Source organism: Diceros bicornis, chromosome 20, assembly GCF_020826845.1.
Source record: "Diceros bicornis minor isolate mBicDic1 chromosome 20, mDicBic1.mat.cur, whole genome shotgun sequence".
Classification (NCBI taxonomy): Eukaryota; Metazoa; Chordata; class Mammalia; order Perissodactyla; family Rhinocerotidae; genus Diceros; species Diceros bicornis.
This window is the reverse complement of record NC_080759.1, coordinates 4,684,954-4,706,784: the sequence shown is the minus strand read 5'-3', so window position 1 is coordinate 4,706,784 and position 21,831 is coordinate 4,684,954. Positions and strand designations below refer to the sequence as shown.

At 56.2% G+C, this 21,831-nt stretch overlaps 1 protein-coding gene across 3 annotated transcripts in view; it reads left to right on the top strand.

The window, feature by feature from the left end:
• Positions 1-4,270: 4,270 nt before the first annotated feature.
• The window catches only part of CHERP (calcium homeostasis endoplasmic reticulum protein), a 19,016-nt gene continuing 1,455 nt past the window's right edge, over positions 4,271-21,831 (top strand). Inside the window, exons 1-16 of one of the 3 annotated variants that reach the window (XM_058563624.1) lie at positions 4,271-4,378; positions 4,687-4,860; positions 8,977-9,161; positions 10,321-10,458; positions 10,737-10,888; positions 12,551-12,695; positions 12,783-12,872; positions 14,221-14,464; positions 15,231-15,403; positions 17,285-17,720; positions 17,840-18,078; positions 19,243-19,376; positions 20,130-20,216; positions 20,644-20,787; positions 20,876-20,992; positions 21,529-21,572. In XM_058563624.1, the coding sequence (XP_058419607.1) occupies positions 4,354-4,378; positions 4,687-4,860; positions 8,977-9,161; positions 10,321-10,458; positions 10,737-10,888; positions 12,551-12,695; positions 12,783-12,872; positions 14,221-14,464; positions 15,231-15,403; positions 17,285-17,720; positions 17,840-18,078; positions 19,243-19,376; positions 20,130-20,216; positions 20,644-20,787; positions 20,876-20,992; positions 21,529-21,572 (2,527 nt within the window). In that variant the 5' untranslated portion in view covers positions 4,271-4,353. Of the gene's footprint in view, positions 4,379-4,686; positions 4,861-8,976; positions 9,162-10,320; positions 10,459-10,736; positions 10,889-12,550; positions 12,696-12,782; positions 12,873-14,220; positions 14,465-15,230; positions 15,404-17,284; positions 17,721-17,839; positions 18,079-19,242; positions 19,377-20,129; positions 20,217-20,643; positions 20,788-20,875; positions 20,993-21,477; positions 21,573-21,831 lie in introns of all 3 variants that reach the window. The other 2 variants (XM_058563622.1, XM_058563623.1) reach the window with 2 other exon arrangements.

The window sequence follows — 21,831 nt, the reverse complement described above, 5'->3', positions numbered from 1 at the left end:
TCTGGGATCACACAGCCACTTCAGTCTGCCTCCAGAGCCCCTTTCCCCTCAGAAACCATTCCCAACAGAGAATTTCTTTGAATCACAGTGGAAGGGTATGAGTTTCTGCTAAAACAATTGCTTACATCCTTTAATTCATAATCCTTTTGTTCAGTGATTTACTGAGCACTTAATCTGTGCCAAGTACAAGGAACTCAGATCCGTCAGCCTCCTCCCCTCAGAGCACTCAGCTTCATGTACAGATGTGTAATTAAGGAGCACACAGGCACTACGTCGAAGGGACGTGAAAAAAGGCGAAGGAAAGTACAGGGTGATTTGAGGGGCATATGGGAATGTTTTGACTTGCATTTACAATTCACAGGGTATTTTATTTGCACATTTTGTATTATATATGCCTCGTTTAACTACCAGAATCCAAGAGGGAGGTATTAGCCCCATTTTACAGAAGAAAACAGAAACAGAAAAGGCAAGCTTAGCCCACGGAGCAGGCCTGGAACCCAGGAGTGTGACTCCAAGCCCAGGGCCCTCTGCCCTGCAGAGCAGCCACCATCAAGTGAGCTGTTTTGTTTTTCCTCACCTTTGTCACATACTCCTAAGAGGAGCTGGTGCGAACAAAGGTGTAGCCTTTCATTTCACTCAGGAGGCTCTGCTGTGGGATGGGGTCACCGCCTAACAATCAAGGCTTGTTCTGCAGGGCCAGGTTTAGGGATGGCCCCACTGTTTAGATACCAGAGTCTGAAGTACCGAGAAGTGTCCTCTCCCAGAGACTGGTATATTCCTGTTTGTCTCCCCCCGTCAACTCCTTTGTGACCAGAGGTTTGCCTGGTGACACATGATCGGGCGCAAGGAATGTTCCTTGCTCTGGGATGGACAGGACCGTCTCTGTTCCCACATCCTTCCTCTTGCTGTGGCTTCAGCTAGTTGACCACAGGGGTTCAGTTACTGTGGGAAATGAGTTGACAGTCACACCAGGCTTTGGCCTTATTGAGACTATAGGTCTGGATGGGCCTAGATTTCCTCAGTCACCCACTGCGTTGTTTTTTTGTTTTTATTTTTTGTGTGTGAGGAAGATCAGCCCTGAGCTAACATCCATGCCAATCCTCCTCTTTTTGCTGAGGAAGACCAGCCCTGAGCTAACATCTATTGCCAATCCTCCTCCTTTTTTTTCCCCCAAAGCCCCAGTAGATAGTTGTATGTCATAGCTGCACATCCTTCTAGTTGCTGTATGGGGGACGCCGCCTCAGCATGGCCGGACGAGTGGTGCGTCGCTGCGCACCCGGGATCCGAACCTGGGCCGCCAGTAGCGGAGCTGCGCGCACTTAACCATTACACCACGGGGCCGGCCCCACCCACTGTGTTTTAAGTAACAACTTGTATCATCTATATATTTTTTAAGTTTGAAAAAAATTGTTAAAGCTGAAAAATTACCTGCACTATGCAGATGCTAAAAAGATAGATCTATGTATAGAGGGAACAATTTCCAAAATATATTAAGATATATAAGTGTGCTTGTGAATAGTTTTTCTCTGAAAAGATACACAAGAAAATGGACACAGCAGTTGCCTCTGGGGAAGATACATATACATTTTTTCAAAACTGGCATATTGTGCATATTATTTTGTATATGCTTAAAAAAATATTCCTGTGGGCCGGCCCCGTGGCTTAGCCGTTAAGTGTGCGCGCTCCACTACTGGCAGCCCGGGTTCGGATGCCGGGCACGCACCGACGCACCGCTTCTCCAGACATGCTGAGGCCGCGTCCCACATACAGCAACTAGAAGCATGTGCAGCTATGACATACAACTATCTACTGGGGCTTTGGGGGAACAATAGATAAATTAAAAATCAAAACAAAAAAAATATTCCTGAAACATTTCCCCATGTTATCCCCACATTAATCACTTCTCCCTTGATTTTCTGTTTGTGTCCGTGGTGTTGCAGTGTCCTGTTACGGGGATGTGCTATAATTAACCAGCCCCTATCACTGCATGCTTACATTTCATTTTATGGGGTAACTTTGCAGTGCAGAATGTAGCACACACTTCTCATCTGGGCTACATTCCTCACAGCACGTCTGCAAGATCCAAACAGGTATTTGTGCTTGTTAGGTGGGCCCCTTCAGCAAGGTCATCTCACCGAGGGGGTGCATTTCACTTGTTTCCTTTAGAGTCTTGTTTCCAGGTTCTTGGAGACCATCTCTGCAGCAGCCTCTACGTCTAGCAACTCTCTCTACTGCTTTTTTCTGACCAGTAGATTCTGGTTTAGCCCAGTGAAATGAGCCTGAATGAGGCCTTGAGATGCTTATATTTTCAGTCTCAGATAAATGACATTTTAAACACTATGAAAGAAATGTATGAATGTAGTGGTCATGGGTGTACCATCTTTCTAGGGGGGGCAGCTGAGCAATGTCAGTATTAAATGTGCACACCCTTCAACTCAGCACAAAATCTATATATACACCTAAGACACTTTCAATAGCGGTCTAAAAATGAAACCAACACAGGAGACTCCATTGAGGCTGGCTTCCATAAATTACAGGAATCCACACCACAATGTCCTATGTAGTCATTAAAAATGACCATACAGATTCATTAACCTGTTCTGGTTCACAGATCCTGTTAAGAATCTGATAAAATGGCTGTGTGTCTCCAAGTCACGAAAATGCATATATGTACAATATTGTACTATTTCTGAAGTCCATTCATGGTGGATCACAAGTTAAAACTTCTTGATGTAGATCTTTACTGGCATGGAAAAATGCCCACTATCCAGATTACTGAGCATTACACAAAATGGAACAATCCCAGGATGTTCCCTCTGCCTGGAGTGTTCACGGCTAGCTCCTGACTGGGATCTCAGGGCAAACCTCACCTCCCAGGGCCATCCCTGACAACCCTAGCAGTGTAGACCCCGCCCTCCTCCCTTTTCAAGGTCTCAGCACTCTGCTGTTTTCCTTACTAACACCTTTGTGATGATAGACTTGTTTACCAATTTATGGGTCTCTGCCCCCCATAGACCCTGGGCTCAGGAGAGCAGAGCTTAGGTCTGACTTGTTCATCATGGATCCACATGCCACATCCAGCCGGCCTTTTCGTGAACCAAGAATGGTCTTTACAGGCGAACATTCGCATCAATTGACAGGAAAGACTTAACTTGGACCCCCCAAAATCATTCCATTCTTCTCATTAGTAGACCTGTATTTTAAAAACTTTACTCAATTATTACATTTTGAATTCCACCAATAAAGAACATTATGGACATTTTCTCTTTGGTTATATAAGTACCTACATAATATCCTCGATTTTGCCTCTTGGCCCACAGTCTAAAATATTTGCTATCGGGTCCTTTACAGAAGACGTTTGCCAACCTCTGGCCTAGAACAATACCTGGCATACAGGAGACAATCCATAAGCGTTAGAGAAACTTTCTAACAATAAAAAAGAAATGTATCTGAAATACACGGGCATCTGTTTGCACATAAAAAATGGCGAGGCAGAGCCAGTGTTAACAAAGGGCATCTCAAAAGGGTCAGATTGCAGGAGACGTCCACAGCCGACGCTTCTCTAACGTCTGTCGCCTCTTGTTCGTTCCCCACAGTTAGCACGCGCTAACTCCACCACTTTGGAAGCCATGTAATTGCATCCTTCAGGAAGGCGCAGTGCCTGCAGGTAGTGCGCGCTCACTCCGCGGGGCACCGAGGCCGCGCGAGCCCCACAGGGGCGAGGTCCGAGGCCGGCCGAGTAGGGGTCCCCTACCCCAAAGTCTTCCTTCCCGAAGCGCCAGTCGAGTAAAGAAACGAGCGGGAGGATCTTCCGAAGCTCAGTAAGCCCACTTCCATCCCCGCCCAGCCCGTCGCCTCCCGGCTCTGCTTCCACCTCCGGGCCGCCCAGGAGCCTCCCGGACACACCTCACCTCGTAGTCTCCTCACCGCGGCCCCGCGAAGAGGAAACACAGGCCCTGACCCGGGCAGGAACCCCGCAGGCCCCTGGTCCCGCGGAGAAAGCAGCCGGCCGAGCCCTCAGGCTGCGCGCCACAAGCCAATGAAGCCGCCCCTGCCGCGACTAACGGCCGGTCCCGGGCGTCGCGCGACAGAGGCCCACCCCGCGCATGCGCGATAAAGGCCCCCGCGTGCGCGTCCCTACTCCCTCCCGCGCGCCCGGCTTCGCGCGGCTTCTTCCCGCCCTCCTCTTGCCTCCACTTCCGGGGTTTCCCGGAGACGGCCGTAAGTGGCGGGCGGAAGCAGCCCGCGAGACCAGCCGTAAACGGCTCTCTCGCGCCATTTCCGGCCGGCTTCCGCAGACGGCGCTGGTGGGCGATCGTGAGGCGCCGGAGGACGTTCCTCGCCGCAGGAGCCATGGAGATGCCGCTGCCGCCCGACGGTGAGGCCCAGCCTTGGCTCAGAAACCGTTTCTCTCTCCCCGAATCCTCTGTTGGCCAGTCCCGCCTCCTGGGGTCCCGGGGTCTAGGCGGGGGCGGAGCTCGGCCTCCTGGATTCGTCTGCGGCCTCTCCCGCGGGTCCCCGCATCCCCGGCGCGCGTGTGGCTCCTATCAGGACCCGTACTAGGGCGGCCTCTTCGGGGCCCACCTCTAGGGACCTCGGCCCGGCGGACGGGGCTTGGGGCGCCAGGGCCCCCGCATTGGGGCGGTCCTCCCTGACGCCGCGCGTGGCTTTTTCTCCGTTCTCCAGACCAGGAGCTTCGAAATGTCATCGACAAGCTGGCGCAGTTCGTGGCTCGCAACGGGCCCGAGTTTGAGAAGATGACGATGGAGAAGCAGAAGGACAACCCGAAATTCTCGTTTCTGTTCGGAGGAGAGTTCTACAGCTACTACAAGTGCAAGCTGGCGCTGGAGCAGCAGCAGCGTGAGTCCTCTGCAGCTTCCAGGCCGCCCCCTCGAGCGATTCCTTTCTCTGGTTCCAGTCCGGGTTCTGCCACAAACCGTCTTCTTTTGGGTCGCGTGCTCTCTCTTTTCAGACGGGGCAGCTCGGCCTGCATGATCCCTTCCACTGTCCCCAAGGCCCTGCAGCGAGCGGCTGCTGGTCGTAGTGTAATGAAGAATGAGGTTGTTGATTTTCCTTCTAGGCTCCAGATCAGAAATTCCTCTTTTGTTTTGGGGACATGATGGCTGAGGTCAGCAGAAGTAGAGTGAGTGCTTCAGTGTTTTCTAGGGAGGAAGTGATAGAAGCCGACCTGGGACCCTCCTGGCAGGCGCTGTCCAGCCCTGTTTGTGGGGTCTCTGTGGGTTGAGCAGAGTTTTTGTGCATTTCAAATACCTGCAGTCCAGATTAAAAAGAATTGTTCCGGGGCTGGCCCAGTGGCGCAAGCGGTTAAGTGCGCGCGCTCTGCTGCGGCGGCCTGGGTTTCTCCCGTTGGGATCCCAGGCGCGCGCTGACGCACTGCTTGGCAAGCCATGCTGTGGCGGCGTCCCATATAAAGTGGAAGAAGACCGGCCCACATGTTAGCCCAGGGTTGGTCTTCCTCAGCAAAAAAAAAAAGGAGGATTGGCAGATGTTAGCACAGGGCTGATCTCCTCACAAAAAAAAAAAAAAAAAAGAATTGTTCCTCTGGGTTTTAGTTCTTGGCAGATGTTTATCCATCTGAGTTATCTGAGTTGGGCATCAGAATTCTGACCTTGTTTTCAAAGAGTTTAAGATGAAATAAGGAATCACAACTGGTCTTTCAATAATAGACTTTGAATAATAGTCACCGGTTAGTAAGGTCCCCGAGAGCAGAGGCCACATCTGTCTTGTTCAGTAGCAAATCCTTCACTTTTAGATACGTTGTTTGAATGAATGAGTAGGGGATTGCGAAACAAATGGGCATTGAAAGGTCAGTGCTCCCTGGACTACAAGCTCTCTGAGGCCAACCAGACCTTGTTTGGGTCATTGTTGTGCCCTAATACGTGGCACACAGTAGGTGTTCAATAAGGGGTTTGTAAAACACAGCAAAGATGCAGTGAGTTGAATGAGCATAGTGTGTTCAGATAACCGTGAGAGGCCCAGCGTGGCTGGGGCATAGAACGCGTGTAGGGAAGGGAAGGGTTTGATCTGAAGTGCTGAATGCTAAGGGAAAGTTTGGGTTTTCTCCTTCAGTCTAGGGGTTGTTCTGGTGCCTATTTAGGTTTGAGATGGGGGTGAGGAGACATGCTGCCTGAAGTTGTAGGCCATACATTATATGCACTTATGTGTTTCCGAAACAACTGTTCTTTAGCCATAGCATGTCAACTTTAAAACCCCTGCTGATGGCAGTGGGAAGCCACGAGAGAGTTCGAAACAAGGGAGAGATGCGTCCAGTTTGTGTGGCCAGGGTGGAGGACAGGCTGGAGGGAGCATGAGTGGAGGGCAGCAGGTGAATGAAGGGGGCAGTTGACGGTGAGGTCTGAATTAGGTCAGCGGGTTGAGTCAGAGGAGTGGGCATGGGGCAGGTGAGGTTAAGGAGTAGAATCCGTGAACTGGCACCAGTTGGATGTTGATAAGGGTGACATAACCGGGTTGGGGAAAACAGTGCTTTGACTCAAGTGACTGTGAGGCCAGAGCTGCTCCCCCGCGAGGGGACCCCACTCCCACCCTGGAGGGTCAGAAATCAGAGGCTGCTTGGGACTTGGTGTCGTAACGGAGGAAGGATGGGGTGCTTCTAGCAGGGGAAGATTGGGGCTCAGGAAGTGCTTTCTGCAGGTAACAATGTCTCGGGTGGTATTAAAGAATGTCAGAGTTTGCTAGCTGGAAACTAAGGAGAGAAAAGTGTTCAGGCAGAGGAAGGAGCCTTAGGAGGTGCTGGGGAGTGGAGGGGACAAAGCTTGTGGTGGCTGAAACCCAGAGAAGGAGGGATTCTCGGAGTGGCTAGAAGTGCAAGTGCAGAGTAGAGGGGGCTGGCTTGCCAAGAACTTAGGAATTCTCCCTGAAGTTTTGGGGGAACTCTTGAAGGGTTTCTGTACTCTGTTCTGGAGCAGGGTTAGACACTGTGTGGACTCCCCTTCACCCAGGTAGTTGGAGAAGACTGACTTCCAGGACTGTTCTAGAATGGCACTTCACAAACACTGGTGAGGTACTAGTTTTTGGCTTTTGTTCTTTAAAATTTCCAATCTTGTGGAAAGTACACTTTTGCGAGGTACAGTGAAAATGTAAAGCGTGAAACATCAAATTGCTACAAAAGTGCCAGAATGCTCCACCATTTCTGTACTCATCTAGTCTTGATATCACCTGGAGCTGGTCCTCGGACCACGCTTTGAGCAGCAGCACTACGGCCAGCCCTGGAGGTCTAGTGGTTAAGATTCGGTGTTCTCACCACCACGGCCTGGGTCCGTTTCTCTGTCAGGGAACCATACCACTCATCTGTTGGTTGTCACGCTGTGGCGGCTGCGTGTTGCTGGGATGCTGAAAGCTCTGCCACCGGTAGTTCAGAATACCAACAGGGTCACCCATGGTGGACGGGTTTCAGCGGAGCTTCCAGACTAAGACCAGGAAGAAGGACCTGGCCAGCCACTTCCAAAGAATTGGCCACAAAAACCCTATGAATAGCAGTAGAGCATTGTCTGGTAGAGCACTGGAAGGTGAGAGGATGGTGTAAAAAGACCGGGCAGGGTTCTGCTCTGCTGTCCACAGAGGCACTAGGAGTCAGAAGTGATTCGATGGCACTAACAACGCACTACAGTTGTGGTGTAGAGAAGAGCTGGAGGGGGTGGGACTGGATGCAGGGAGACCAGTTCCAAGGGTGATGCAGGTGACAGCAGAGTTATGGCGGTGACAATTGGAGTGTGAGCCAGGAGCTGACTTGACAGCATGGGGTGACTTACTAGCATGAGGTGCAAGGGAGAAAGAAAAATACATGTACTTTCTTGGCTTCTGGCTTGGGTCCGTGGGCCTAGCTGTGCCAGCCACGGAGATGGGGAGGGGGCTGCGCTGAGGGGTAGAGCCTGGGGAGAGAGGAGACGCATGCCTTTCTGAGGTGCCTGTGGAAAGCTTGTGGGCTGTTTGGTCTGTAATCAGATCCACAGCTCGAGGAATCCAGAATGGAGATGGTAGATTTCAGAATTGTAGAGTGCAGATCGTAGCTGCAGCCATGGGAGTGTATCACATTCCTCTGGGGCCTTGTACAAAGAAGAGCTGTTAGTACCCAGACCCGGTACGCCAGCATTTAATACTGGGTCCTTTGTAGACACAGAAGGAAGAAGGGGCCAGGGGAGCGGCCACACAGGCCAAGTGAGACAAGAACCTGACATGGGGCCACCGGGCTGAGTAAGGGTGTCCGCAGCGGCCTTGGGAGTAGGGGTGGGTAGGCGGACGGAGCCAGACTGCCATGGGTTGAGAATAAGGAAAGATGAAGAACTGAAGATGAATCTTGGCTGTGAAATTGAGAGCTGGTGTGCTCCTGCCATGGGGTTACAGGTTCGTGGGCTCACTGGCTGGCCAGCCAGAGGTCCAGTGGCTTTGATGTCTTGAAAGTGAAGAGTAGATTAGGGGACAGTGGCAAAGCTATTACAGATAGCTGCTGAGGAGGCTGAGGGACAAGAGACACCCGGGCAGAGGGGCTGTTTGTCCGGCAACAGCCATGGTCTGGGTTCAGCATCAGTCTAGACCTGGCGAGGTGTGGAGGGTCTGGGCCTGGTCTGAGCCGGAAGGACAGTGGGCAAGGTCAGATAGTGGGCTAGAGAGTGGCAAGGTGATGGTCCTGAGGATCTCCAAGGAGTGCATGGGCACGAAAGTAGAAAGCAGTAGATGGGAACACAGAAAGGGGTCTGGGGCTGGGCCCTCTGAAATTGAGGGCAGGGTGGGCATGGGGCGGGCAAGGAGGGGCCGGGCTCAGAGAGTGATGGGGAAGGGCCAGGGGTGGCCATAGCACAGTGCACAGGTCCTCTTGTGGGTGGTAAGTGTAGGAAGAGGGAGCCCCTGTGGCTTAGAGCTGCCTAAGAGGCAGCCGGTGGGGACACCTGGACCCCAGCCACCTCCTCATGGGGACCACCTTTCCTCCTCTCCCACCAGTCATCTGCAAGCAGCAGGCCCCAGAGCTGGAGACGGCCTCAGCCCTGCCACCCCTGCCACAGCCCCCGTTGGCCCCTGCTGCGCCCATCCCAGCAGCCCAGGGAGCCCCGTCCATGGACGAGCTCATCCAGCAGAGCCAGTGGAACCTGCAGCAGCAGGAGCAGCACCTGCTGGCCCTCAGACAGGTACGGGGCCTGCTCCTCTTCCCTCCCGCTCCAGCCTGCCTGAGACAGGTACCTGAGTAGGCTGGGGCCCTCCCACCTGCCCCTTGGTCTGAGATAGGTACCCAGGGCTCACCCCGGGGCCTGGGTGTTTGCGTCTGTACATTGGGTCTAGTAACAGCTGTCAGGAGGACTCGTTACCACGTGTCACTGCTGAGGACAGGGCTGCCCCATTGCCCAGGGCTCGTTGCACGTCAGCCGCTGTCACCCAGTGCTGCTACCACCCATGGTGTGTTTAGCCTGACCCCTGACGTCCGACACTGAGGTTGCTTCTCATTCCAGTGAAATCATTGCACGAGCTCTTGACCTGTCGTGCTGGGGTAGACGCCTGCAAGTGGGGTTGCTCATGGAAACTGTGTAGCAGAGGCTGCCAGGTGGCCTCTGGTGCCGGCACCGGCTCCTGCTAGCTAGGTTGCCCCAAGCTGTTGTGGGGAAGGACCCTTTTGTCCCAGTCCTTCACAGTCTGGTACTTTGGCTAAATACAAATGAATTGCCAGGAAAATGTGATGGGGAAAACAAGGCATCCAAAACCTCAGCCCCAGTTTTATTATTATATTCCAGATGTAAAATTACTGTCGTATTGCTGAAAACCAAACATTTCAGAACGCTCACCCCAGTTTCCTTACGGAGCTCATCACAGACTGAGCCGTCCAGCCTCTGGCAGCCCTGAGCTGACTGCCTGCCCCACAGCAGTGCTGGATCTCGGCCATTTCTCAGTTGGCAAATCTAATGGGCGAAAACCCGGTGTTTTAGCAATCCCTAATTGTTAGTGAGGTGGCTCTCTTGTCACTTGACTAGTGACCGTTTGTATGTCTGTTCATACCTGTTGCTTGTTTTTCTTTCTTTTTTCACTGAATTGATTTAAAAAGTTCCTTATTTCTGTGGGTCTTAGTCTTTCTGTCTCTCCCTTCGGGGGCGGACATCAGATCCCACAATATCTTGTCTTGCTTTATTGTCTGCCCGCTCTGCCTGCCATGGCCACGACTGTCCCAGAAGCGTGTCTGGGGCTGTGGGTGTGTGGGACGGGGCCTCCTGGTGCTGGGGTTGGGGCACTGATGGGCCAGGCTGGGAGCCCAGGCCCAGGCCCCTCGTCATGCAGTCTCGGGTCCCCCTGGCCTCCCAGGAACAGGTGACTGCAGCCGTGGCCCACGCCGTGGAGCAGCAGATGCAGAAGCTCTTGGAGGAGACCCAGCTGGACATGAACGAGTTTGACAGCCTGCTGCAGCCCATCATCGACACGTGCACCAAAGATGCCATCTCGGTGAGGGCAGGTGGGGCCGGGTGGGGATGTGGCTCTTGATGAGGTGGGAGCCCACCACAGCCTGTCTAGGCTGGTGCTGCCCTCGGGGCGCCTCGTCTACCCCTTCCCTTCCCTCTCGAGCACATCTGAGAGTGAGAAGGAAGGCAGGCGGAGGCCACAGCGAGCAGCCAAGCCCTTGGGCCCCACATCCTCGGGGGTGCCCTGACCTTCCAGGGTGCCTACATGTGCTCTGGCCTGGGGGAACCGAGCCCCACTCACCGTCCGCCTGGTTGTTGCAGGCCGGGAAGAACTGGATGTTCAGCAACGCCAAGTCCCCGCCGCACTGCGAGCTGATGGCAGGCCACCTCCGGAACCGCATCACGGCCGACGGGGCGCACTTCGAGCTGCGGCTGCACCTCATCTATCTGATCAACGATGTCCTGCACCACTGGTGAGGGCCTGCCAGGCTCCGCCTTCCCTCCTGCTCCTCTGGCCCTCTCCCGGGCCACTGCTCTGCACTCTGCAGCTTGGCCTGGCCTGGCCTGGTACTGGGGGTCACTTGTCCAAAGACCCTGGGGGAGGGTCCATCTGAGCCACGAGCCCTCCTTCGGGAGGACACTCCATCCGCCACACCTTGCCCCGTATCCCAGACCCCTCACCTCACCTGGGGCACTGTCCCTTCACTCCTTGCTCCCCTCTGGGCAGTTTCTGGGTATCTTGCAGCATCTCTCTGTATGGGCTGCCAGCTCCACTTTGCTGATCTACGCGCACACACACAAACATGCCTGTCACCTGACTGTTCTGCTTCAGGGTCCCTCCCATGAGGTCCACTTTGCTGACCCTCTGTCCCTTCCTGCAGAGACCACCAGCCCCCACACACAGCCCTCCCCAAGGCCAGGCCGGTGTTTACTTCTGCACAGCCTCTTTGGTGCCTTATGACAAAGGCTAACTTAGGAAACCAGACACGTGGGCCACAGCAGGGGAGGAGACGGGCAGAAGCACACGTTGTAGTGAAACTAATGTGTGGGCAGCAGGAATGGCTGCCACGTTTGGCTTTGAGCTTGGCCTAAGCCCAACCCTGACTTTGGACCCTCTCTTGTCCCATCTCTGCCACATGTGCAGCTTGGGTCCCCACCCCTCCCTGTTTCCTCTGCCACGCAGGCAGCTCCATTTCCACGCAGCCACTCCTTGTATCATTCCCTCATTTCTCTGCCATTGGAAATAAGCACCCGCTCGGAACCTTCTCTGCCCTCGTGCTTACGCCAGCCACTTGGCTGACTCCAGGGCAGGTCTGCAGAGACAGCCCTGTTTCTGGCAGTTCTTCAGCCATGCTCTTGAGCTTTGCTCTGCCCAGAAGCCCCATGCCGCTCGCCCTGTCCACCCGCCTGGACTGCCTTCCCTTCCCTGGCTGGCTTCCCGGCCCCCGGGCCTTGCTTCTCTCTCTGAGCTCTCTCTGGTGAGCTCGGCACTTGGAGGAGTTCAAGCCACTTCTGCCCCACGGCTTCCCCTGGGAGGCAGCAGATGTGCCATCTGGGCTCTCCCACCACTACACTGGGGTCCCGTGCCACCTCATCGCACAGCCACAGGGGCCTCCACACCCATTTATGCAGAGTTCCCCAGAGGGTCTGTGGGGGCAGGCTGTCTAACCTGCCAAGCATTGGGTCCCTAGTTTCCTGGGTTACCCGGCGTGCTCCCTCTGCCTCCTGAAAGGCGGTGCCCTAGCCCAGGTTTCCTTGTGTGTCGGGGTTGACGGTGCTGAGCAAGGCTGTATGGACAAGGTCCTGAGCCCACAGCAGCCCTGGCCCACCCTTTGTGGACAGCCGGGGCTCTTACAGGCGCCATATCTGTCCATCCACGCCACCCTTGGGGGGGACGGGGTATCTTACTGACAAGGAGACCAGGGTGACAGGCTTTGTTCTGAAGGTCCCCAGGCTGTGTTCTTTCCTTGCTCCCACTGCTGTCCATCTGTCACTCGGGCCCAGGCGCCAGCACAGGTCTTATGGGGAGCCCAGCCCTTGTCCTGGCCGGGTTGGGGGCCCATTTCCCAAGAAGGCAGAGGGTGCTGTGGCTGGTGCCGCGATGGTAACGGGCGCGTGGCCGGGTCCCGCCCCAGGGCCCTGACGCGCGGAAGGTCTCTCCCTCACAGCCAGCGCAAGCAGGCCAGGGAGCTGCTGGCCGCCCTGCAGAAGGTCGTGGTGCCCATCTACTGCACCAGCTTCTTGGCCGTGGAGGAGGACAAGCAGCAGAAGATTGCCCGGGTATGTGGGGCAGCCAGGGGGGCAGGAGGGGACAGGGCTGGGGCCACTTGTTCCCCCTGACCCGGCCTCCTCCTCCCCCATGTCCAGCTCCTGCAGCTCTGGGAGAAAAACGGCTATTTTGACGACTCCATCATCCAGCAGTTACAGAGCCCGGCCCTGGGGCTCGGCCAGTACCAGGTGAGTGCCGCCGCCACCCTCGCTGCTCCCTGGGGCCCGGCCGCCAGCTCCCCAGGCTGTGGCAGCTGCCACCACAGCGCGTTCCCAGAAGTCAGGGGCCTACCTCCCCCGCCGGGGCTGGGAACCGCTGGATGGGTGGCATCGTCCAAGACCGGGTGGCATTTTCCGAACTGGGCCCCAGGTGTGCCTCTGGGATGGTGGTGAGTAGGGGCCAGGGTCTGAATCCGCAGTAGCTGGTGAGCCCCTCCCAGATAAGCCCGCCGGACTTCTTTCCTGGCATGCTTGTGACCAGGTTGCCCAATTGAGGTGCTGCTCTCGGTGGAGTCTTTGGCCTGTTGGCTCTGGTCCTCCAGGCATGCTTCCCCACGGTGGAAGCACGAGGAAACCTCACGTAGTCCAGGCTGCCTCGGCTGTCCTGTCGTGCACTGTCAGTGGTCCCTGTGTGCACGTCTACCTTCTTGAGGGCGTCTGCTCAGAGGACAGGGCATAGGGCAGAGAGGGGAGGGCCGGGTCCCCTTGGTCACCTCTGTGGTGGCACCGGCACTGCTGTCCCATCCGCCGCTGCTAGAATAACAGGCACAGCTCGCACCCCTGTGCTTGGTCTGGCCAGAGGCTGTTTCCCTGCAAAGGTCTGGTTGAATGCTGGGACCTCTGTGTTGACCGGTTCCTCTGTGATGGTCCTAACTGGCACCCTCCCCATAGGCGAGAAGCTTTCCTGTTCAGAAAGGCAAACAGGGAAAGTGCATCTTGTGCTTTTTCTGAATTTCACCCAGTTTTTTGTGTTGTTAAATAAAAGTGGGTACCACCGCACCACAGTGACGTGAACTGCGTTTTTCTTCTGAGTTGGTCGTGGCCGCTCATATTTACTGAGCTCCCCCACATTAGTCCCTGTCGTGTGTTACGTCACTGAATTCTCCCCGCCATCCTCAGAAGTAGGTGCCATTATTGTCCTGTTATACAGATGAGGAAATTGAGGCTCAGGGAGGTTGTGACTTGCTCAAAGGCACGGAGAGGCAGAAGGAGAGCCGTGACCATGTTCTAGAATGTTCGTCAGCGACGTGTTTTTAACATCTGTGTGGCCTTCCAGGTCATCACTTGTTCCCTTTACTAGGAAATTCTAAACTGCTCTGAAGTCTTTGGCTAGATTCAGACACTCTGTGATCGTCAGGACCGTGTTGATTGTTTTACATGACAGTCGCCTGCCTGTTCCAGGCCCCGGGCCTTGCTGCCTGTGGCAGCACCCCAACTTGCTGGATACTCTCCAGCATTTGTCCCCATGCTGCTCCAGAAGGTGTGGGACCTGAGGCTTGCATCCTGAGTGTCGGCTGCTCTTCTCTGTCTCTACCAGGCGACACTCATCAACGAGTACTCCTCGGTGGTCCAGCCGGTGCAGCTGGCCTTCCAGCAGCAGATCCAGACCCTCAAGACACAGCACGAGGAGTTCGTCAACAGCCTAGCCCAGCAGCAGCAGCAGCAGCAGCAGCAAATCCAGATGCCACAAATGGAAGCCGAAGTCAAGGCCACGCCACCGCCACCTGCCCCGCCCCCAGCCCCCACGCCCACCCCGGCCATCCAGCCAACCACCCAGCCCGGTACGTGGTTCCCCCAGCAACCTCCTCAAAGGCAGCCCTAAGAAAACATCCTTCTCCCCAGACAAGGGTTCTGGTTCTGCAGTCCCAGGCCCAGTCCTAGGGCCAGATCCTAAGCTGTTTACAAGCACCAGGGCAGGTGGTGTCATAGGTCAGTGTAATGAATCTTCACAACTCAGACCGTTCTCCTTCTGTACAAACCATCACAGAGGACAGGTAGAGAGGAAAGCTGCCCAAATCGCTCTTCAAGAGTAGGGTGACTTTCACACTGGATGGACGAGGACAGGAAAAGAAGTAAAAACATAATCTAGTGTCACTTCCGAACAAGCGTGCAGAAATACTGAACAAAATCTTAACAAGTGAAATCCACGCAGGTATTTTAAAAACATGACCAAAAAGGATATATCCCAGGAATATATAAGGATGCTTTAACACTAGGAAATCTAATAAAATACAGATCAGATGGGCAGGAGTGATTTTTCAACTAGATACAGAAAGGCATTTAATAAAATTCAGTGATAAAGAGTCGTCAGCATGGCAGAATAAGATACTATAAAGCTTTCAGAGAAGGATGTGAGTCCTGTGCAAGGTCAGGCCTCTCCTGCTGCCTTCCTGGAGGCCATCCCAGTTTTCAGTGGGGTCGTGAAGCAAGGATTTGCTGGGAAGTAAAGCCCAGCCCGGGCTGGCCCTGGGTGGTTGCTGAAGATAGTGTCAGGCAGCACCCCTGCTGCCAGGGGCCTTCTCTCACTGCCTTCCTTCCTGGCTCTAGATGACAAGCCCCCCATCCAGATGCCAGGGTCCTCTGAGTACGACACCTCAGGAGGGGTCCAGGACCCTGCCGCCGCTGGGCCCCGGGGCCCTGCGCCCCATGACCAGATCCCACCTAACAAGCCCCCGTGGTTTGACCAGCCTCACCCCGTTGCTCCTTGGGGCCAACAGCAGGTATTTCTTCAACTTGTGGCAGGGCAGGTGGGGCATGCTTGGGCCTCAGGGGCAGCAGGCGGGTGGGCGGTGTCCTGTGCAAGTTGGTGGGCTTTTAGTGGCTCACTGGGAAACTTGAGATTCTTTAGTGGGGTCCAGGCTGGGTGAGAGTGTGACAGCCTCGCCTTCCTGAGGTGTGGGAACAGGGCGGAGCAAGAAAGCTCTCTGCATCCGTCCCGGCTGTCTGATTACCCGACCTTCTCAGTGAGAAACACAGGTCCCCTTCTCCTGTGAGTGCCGGGGAATTTCACACGGTTCAGTTCAGCAAGGTGTTCCGTTTCCTTCCTTTTTTGGATTGGTCTGACTAGCAAAGTGGCAGCATCTTGTCACCCTGGAAGGAACGTGGTGCTTTCCTAAGGAAGGAGAAGGTCAGAAATGTCAGGCTGGTGGCATTTTCTGGGGCTGCATTGCTGGTCACTCCCTGGTTCCTTGGGGTTGGAAGCTTATAGGCCAGGGCAGGGCTCACCTCATCCAGCGTAGTAGGGCTGGGAGACACCTGCAGCTTGCTCTCCAGCCACGGGATCCAGTTAGACGGAGCCTTGTGGTACAGTCCCTGGCCTTTCCCGGGCGTCCACATTCCCCTCGACTGGGCAGGGTGGGCGAGGCCTTCCCAGGTGATTGTGTGGGGAGGGGCTTAAGGATGGAAGTGAGACAGCTCTGGGCTGACAAGTGGGGGTCATGGCTTTGAGTCCCTCCACCGCACCCTCAGCTTCAAGGCAAGAGATTTAACTTCATGAAAGACTGGACGTCCCCATAAAGACAGCTAGCTCCTGCTCGGAGTGCTGGCAATGAGCCCGTGCAGTGTGGGGGGTTTTGTGGGCACCTTCTGGCGTGGGAGTGGTTTTCATTGCCATTCTGCACGTGTGGAGACAGGTCCCTAGTGTCTCCTGGCTCAGTCTTTGGGATTGGAAGGTCACGCTTGTGACACTGGGGCCCCTTCACCGAGGATCCGCCCTGGGCTGGCAGTCCACAGTCGGGAACCACGGGCTGGCAGTGTGCTTGGCCTGGCCTGCTCACGTGGTGTCTTACACAGTTTGAAATAGTTGCCGTATTTAAAATGTGGCTTTCTTGCTTCTCTCGAAAGACCTAAGGGTGTGGTGGCCTGGGCTGGCCTCCCATAGTAGCCGTTAGCAGAGCTAACCAGCCATGGCCTAGAGGTGGGCTCTCTGGTCGGCCTCACCCCGGCCCCGAGTTGGGGTTGCAGTCCTGGCTTTAAGTCTTCAAAGCAGCGGCTGGGTGAGATCCAGAACTTAGGTGTGTTCAACCCACAGAAAGACTTTTCCTGGTGTGGGCCCAGGAGCAGCCCCTGAGACGAGGACTTGAGGGCACGTGGTTTACGTGGGAGGTGACCCCAGGAGACAGTGCAGGGTTGAGGGGAAGGGAGAGCGTCCAGGAAAGGGGGTGTCATCAGCGTGGGTCTCCACCGTGGCCCCCGGGACTCAGCAGCTCTGTGCGTTCTGGAAGCCATAAGGGTGCACTTCTGCACTGTCCACAGAGAGACACTGGGGCAGGGGGTGTTCAGGTCCCCGGCACTTTGGGCCTGCCCAGCCTGCATGCTGGTACAGAGGAATCCCTCAGCCGAGATGTGGGTACAACAGTTGGGAGTCTGGTTATTTGCAGGGACGCGAGGAGCCAGTGGTGTGGGCAGCCATTACAGCATCCACTGCACATGTCAGAGTAAACGACGCCCTGTAACGTGCCCAGGGCGCCACCCAGCAGGACTGTCAGCCGGCAGAACCAGGCCGTGCTGATGCGAGGCCGCCTTCACAGTCAGACACCAGATGGCTGCCAGGATGCTGGGCCGACCTCAGGAGGGGCTCACCTCTGCTCTTTGCCTTGCAGCCTCCCGAGCAGCCCCCTTATCCACACCACCAGGGCGGGCCGCCCCACTGCCCACCCTGGAACAACAGCCACGAGGGCATGTGGGGTGAGCAGCGCGGAGACCCTGGCTGGAATGGCCAGCGCGATGCACCCTGGAACAGCCAGCCCGACCCCAACTGGAACAGCCAGTTCGAGGGCCCCTGGAACAGCCAGCACGAGCAGCCGCCCTGGGGTGGGGGCCAGCGAGAGCCGCCCTTCCGCATGCAGCGGCCGCCACACTTCCGCGGGCCCTTCCCACCCCACCAGCAGCACCCACAGTTCAACCAGCCCCCGCACCCCCACAACTTCAACCGCTTCCCACCTCGCTTCATGCAAGACGACTTCCCCCCGCGGCACCCTTTTGAACGGCCTCCCTATCCTCACCGCTTCGACTACCCCCAGGGGGACTTCCCTACTGGTGAGTGCAAAGGCGCCCCTTTCCATTGACACTTGTCACCTTGGAGATCTTGACTGAGCCATTGGCACTGCCCCACTCACCCTGTCGCAGCAGGCCTGAGACAGGTTTCTGTTTTGCAGAGATGGGACCCCCTCACCACCACCCTGGCCACCGCATGCCTCATCCTGGGATCAACGAGCACCCGCCCTGGGGTGGGCCCCAGCACCCTGACTTCGGCCCTCCTCCCCATGGCTTCAATGGGCAGCCCCCCCACATGCGGCGACAGGGCCCTCCCCACATCAACCACGACGACCCCAGCCTGGTCCCCAATGTGCCCTACTTTGACCTCCCTGCTGGGCTGATGGCCCCCCTTGTGAAGGTAATGTTGCCATGGCGAGCGCCGAGCTCAGCTGCACACTGTGCTGGCATCTCCCTCCTGAGGAGGGGTTCACAGGTGGAACCGGTTCCCCAACAGCTACAAAGCGCTGCTTCCCAGGGCCCCTTCCCCTCTCATTTCCAACCGTCCAGTGAACTTGACCAGCTAGTCAGCGAGGAGGAACCTGAGCCAACATCACTGCCCCACAGACGCTGTCCCTGAGATGGCAGTGAACAAGGGCCACGTCCCCTCCGCTCCCTCCACTCCTCCCTCCCAGCACTGCGAGTTTTATAGCCACGAGCTGCTGGGCTCTGCATGAGGCGTGGGTCCTCTGGGTCCTGGCCCTCGGAAACCACTTTGTCCAGGGGCTGACAGTGGAGGGATTTCTCAGAAGAGGGCAGCCTGAGCCGCGCCTGCAGGGAAGGCAAGGATCTGCAGGCACAGGGAGGGGCAGCATCTCAGGAGCTAGGTGAGCAGGGCTGGGTTGGGTGGGAGCTGCTCCAGAGGAGGTGAGCTGAGAAAGGAGCCAGGTCAGGTTCCAGGGCTCTGAGGGCCATGCCAGCCCTGCTGGTCGCTGCCACTTCCCGTTCTCTCTGAGACACCAGACTGAAAGTTGACAAGGGTCACGCCAGGGCAGCATGGAGGCAGAGGGGCCGGCGGGGCTACTCCCGGGTTGGGAGATGGAGCGGAGCAAGGGGACAGCAGGGTGAGCTGGTTCCTGGAGAAGGGGCTTCCTGGGTTGGGCTGAGGCTACTCGGACCAAGGGAGGGGGCCGAGCAGGGGAGATAACGGGTTCCGAGGTGGAGTCGGGAGCACAGGGCAGTGGTCTGCAGGTGGGGCATCTGGGATCCCGTGTGTGAATAAACCAAGGGGTCTTGCTGTCACCTAAACTTGAGGCCATGTCTTCCGTGCATTTTCTGGAGAGGAAACTCTGTGCCTTTTATCCTCCTCAAAGGAGCCCTCAACCACCCCATGTAGTAATCAAATCATAGTGGCTGCAGCCCTACAAGAGGGTGGGATTTCCCAGGAAGGGCAGGGTGAGGAGCTCTAACACCCAACCCCCAACCCACGCCCTGTGTCCCCCCACCTCCCCTAGGCCTGCCGCACCCTGGGTGGGCCTTAGGGGGTTCCGCAAGGCGAGGGTGACAGCTGTTCTCTCCGCTGCAGCTGGAAGACCACGAGTACAAGCCTTTGGACCCTAAAGACATCCGTCTCCCGCCCCCCATGCCGCCCAGTGAGAGGCTGCTGGCGGCCGTGGAGGCCTTCTACAGCCCTCCCTCCCATGACAGGCCCAGGAACAGGTACGGGGCTTGAGGGGACTGGGCAGCGGGGCTGCTGATGGGAGGGAAGGCCTCTGTTCCCTCTCCTGGCCTGTCTTCCCAAGTTTGCTTCACGAGAAAGACTAACCCTTATGCCCAGGGTGGTGTGCAGCTCAGGTGAGGAAACACACCCGTCTCCAGGAGAAGACACCAGTCCCATTCTCCCCTGGCTTCGGGTGCCCTCGATGAAGGGCTTTCCTAGTCAGGACACGTTAGTACAAGAACTTACCTCAGACAGGGCATGTTTCAGAAGCAGCTGGCTGCTGCACACACCAGGCTTTGTCATGGGTCCCTCTCAGGATACCCTCTCCCAGTGGCCTCACCATCAGTGTAGCTAAAATTGTCTTCTGTCCTGAGGTGAGCTGTAGGCCTGCCCATCTGTGAGTCAGAGCTCTTTGTCCCCAGTCACCATGCCCACAGGTCCCAAGACCCTCAGCTGTTTCCTAAAACGGCAGCATGGAGAAGGCCTGCAAGCCGTGGAGCAGGGCTCCCGTCCCAGCCTCCACTTCCCAGCAGGCGGCCTGGCCTCGGCCTGCTTCCTCATCTGAGAAAGGGCAGCACCGTGGAAGTGACCACCCGGTGCTTCTCTAGGGGCCCGTGCTCAGGTCGTGAGTGAACAAGGGAAGGGAGGCTGCGCTCAAGAAGTCTTGTCGGGTGGGGTCTATTCCTGACCTTTTTACAAGGTCCCTGCGGGAGGGAGGCGTGCAGTCACTTGGGGAACACCGTGTCTTACAGCGAAGGCTGGGAGCAGAACGGCCTCTATGAGTTCTTTCGAGCAAAGATGCGGGCCCGGCGGAGGAAAGGCCAGGAGAAGAGGAACAGGTGAGGGCCCAGTGTCTGCTGTCTCTGCCCTCCCCACTGTCGTGTGGTGCTCAGCGTCCCTCCCCGGCTGCGTCTAGTCATGAATTGGCTAATAGGGAATCCCTGCCTTTCAGAGCATACCCTGTCATGTCACGCCCCTTCAAGCACAGGGAGGTCGGTTCTGGCCCCTGCCTGGATCCTGCAGGGGTCTGGCACAGTCTGATCAAGGCGGGTGAGCCGCTCAGAGCTGCTTCCCCCAAGGCCTGAGTTAAAACGTAAAACACCAGCACAAGAGAGCAGTTTGCTGTAGTCTGTATTCAACCAGCTATTTAGGAACGCATACCCTGATGTGAAAGGGCGAGTCTGCACCAGGCCATGCACACCTGGGGTCTCGCCGAAACCCGGGCGGGGGCAGGCTGGACTCAGCTCACCAGGACTCTCCCTGCAGCGGACCCTCAAGGTCTCGGAGCAGATCCAAGAGCCGAGGGCGCTCTTCCTCCCGCTCCAACTCACGGTCCTCCAAGTCATCTGGCTCCTACTCACGGTCAAGGTCACGCTCCTGCTCCCGCTCCTACTCCCGCTCGCGCTCCAGGTAGGCAGGGCAATGCCCCTTGGGGATTCGAGGCCTGAGGCTGCCCCGCCGACCCCCCATACTCTGCCCGCTCTCCCCTTCCCTGCAGGAGCCGCAGCCGATCACGCTCCTCGAGAAGCCACTCCCGCTCCCACTCCCGCTCCCGCTCCAAGTCCTACTCCCCAGGAAGGAGACGCCGGTCGAGGTCCAGGAGCCCTACCCCGCCGTAAGATTTCTGTCTTAACTGTCGAGGGACCCACTGGTAGCGCTGGAACCCTCTGATGCTTTGCTGTGAATGTTGAAACGTGTCTTTAGAAGATGTGCTCACGGTGGCCCGTGCTGAGGCGGCGCCTCAGGGGCCCTGAGCACTAGTGCAGTGACAGTGGCACCTCCTCATCTCACACCGCAGTCTTATCTTTTTACAGTCACGCTGTAAAGCCTGAGGCGGTGGCTGGGCTCTGTGTTTCTAACCCTTTTAAGGGCTCTCAGTGTGAGCTGCCCTTGCTCAGTGTGGGGCAGGAGCGTCCTCTTAGGGAGCCCTCTTATCTGGCTGGCGAAGAGGATGAAGAAGAATGGTAGAGACCCGCTGTGTGTGTGTGTCCATCTTCCACTGGTGATCCATCACACACACTACACCCTGTAATATTCTAATATTCATTCCAATAAATGTATCAGCTCTTTTTTAAAAGACGTAACCTGTCTTAATTTTAGTTCCTCGGCTGGTCTGGGTTCTAATTCAGCACCTCCTATACCTGACTCCAGGCTCGGGGAAGAGAACAAAGGACATCAGATGCTGGTGAAAATGGGTAAGGTTCCTGGGAAGACCAGCACCCGCCCTGGGCTCTCAGGACTGGGGAGCGGAGTCAGAGAAGTTCCAGCTCACTGTCAGAAGCTCTACAGAGGGCGAGCCTGCAGGGTTTCCTGGGTGTGCTTTCTCACCAAGTCAGTTTCACATTTGTAAACTGCACGTCTGTCGTTCAGCTCCCCAAATGCATTCCCATGTGACTTTACATCAGGGTAAGTGCACAATTTTGGCCTCCTTTGTGGCTTGTAACCACATGTCCC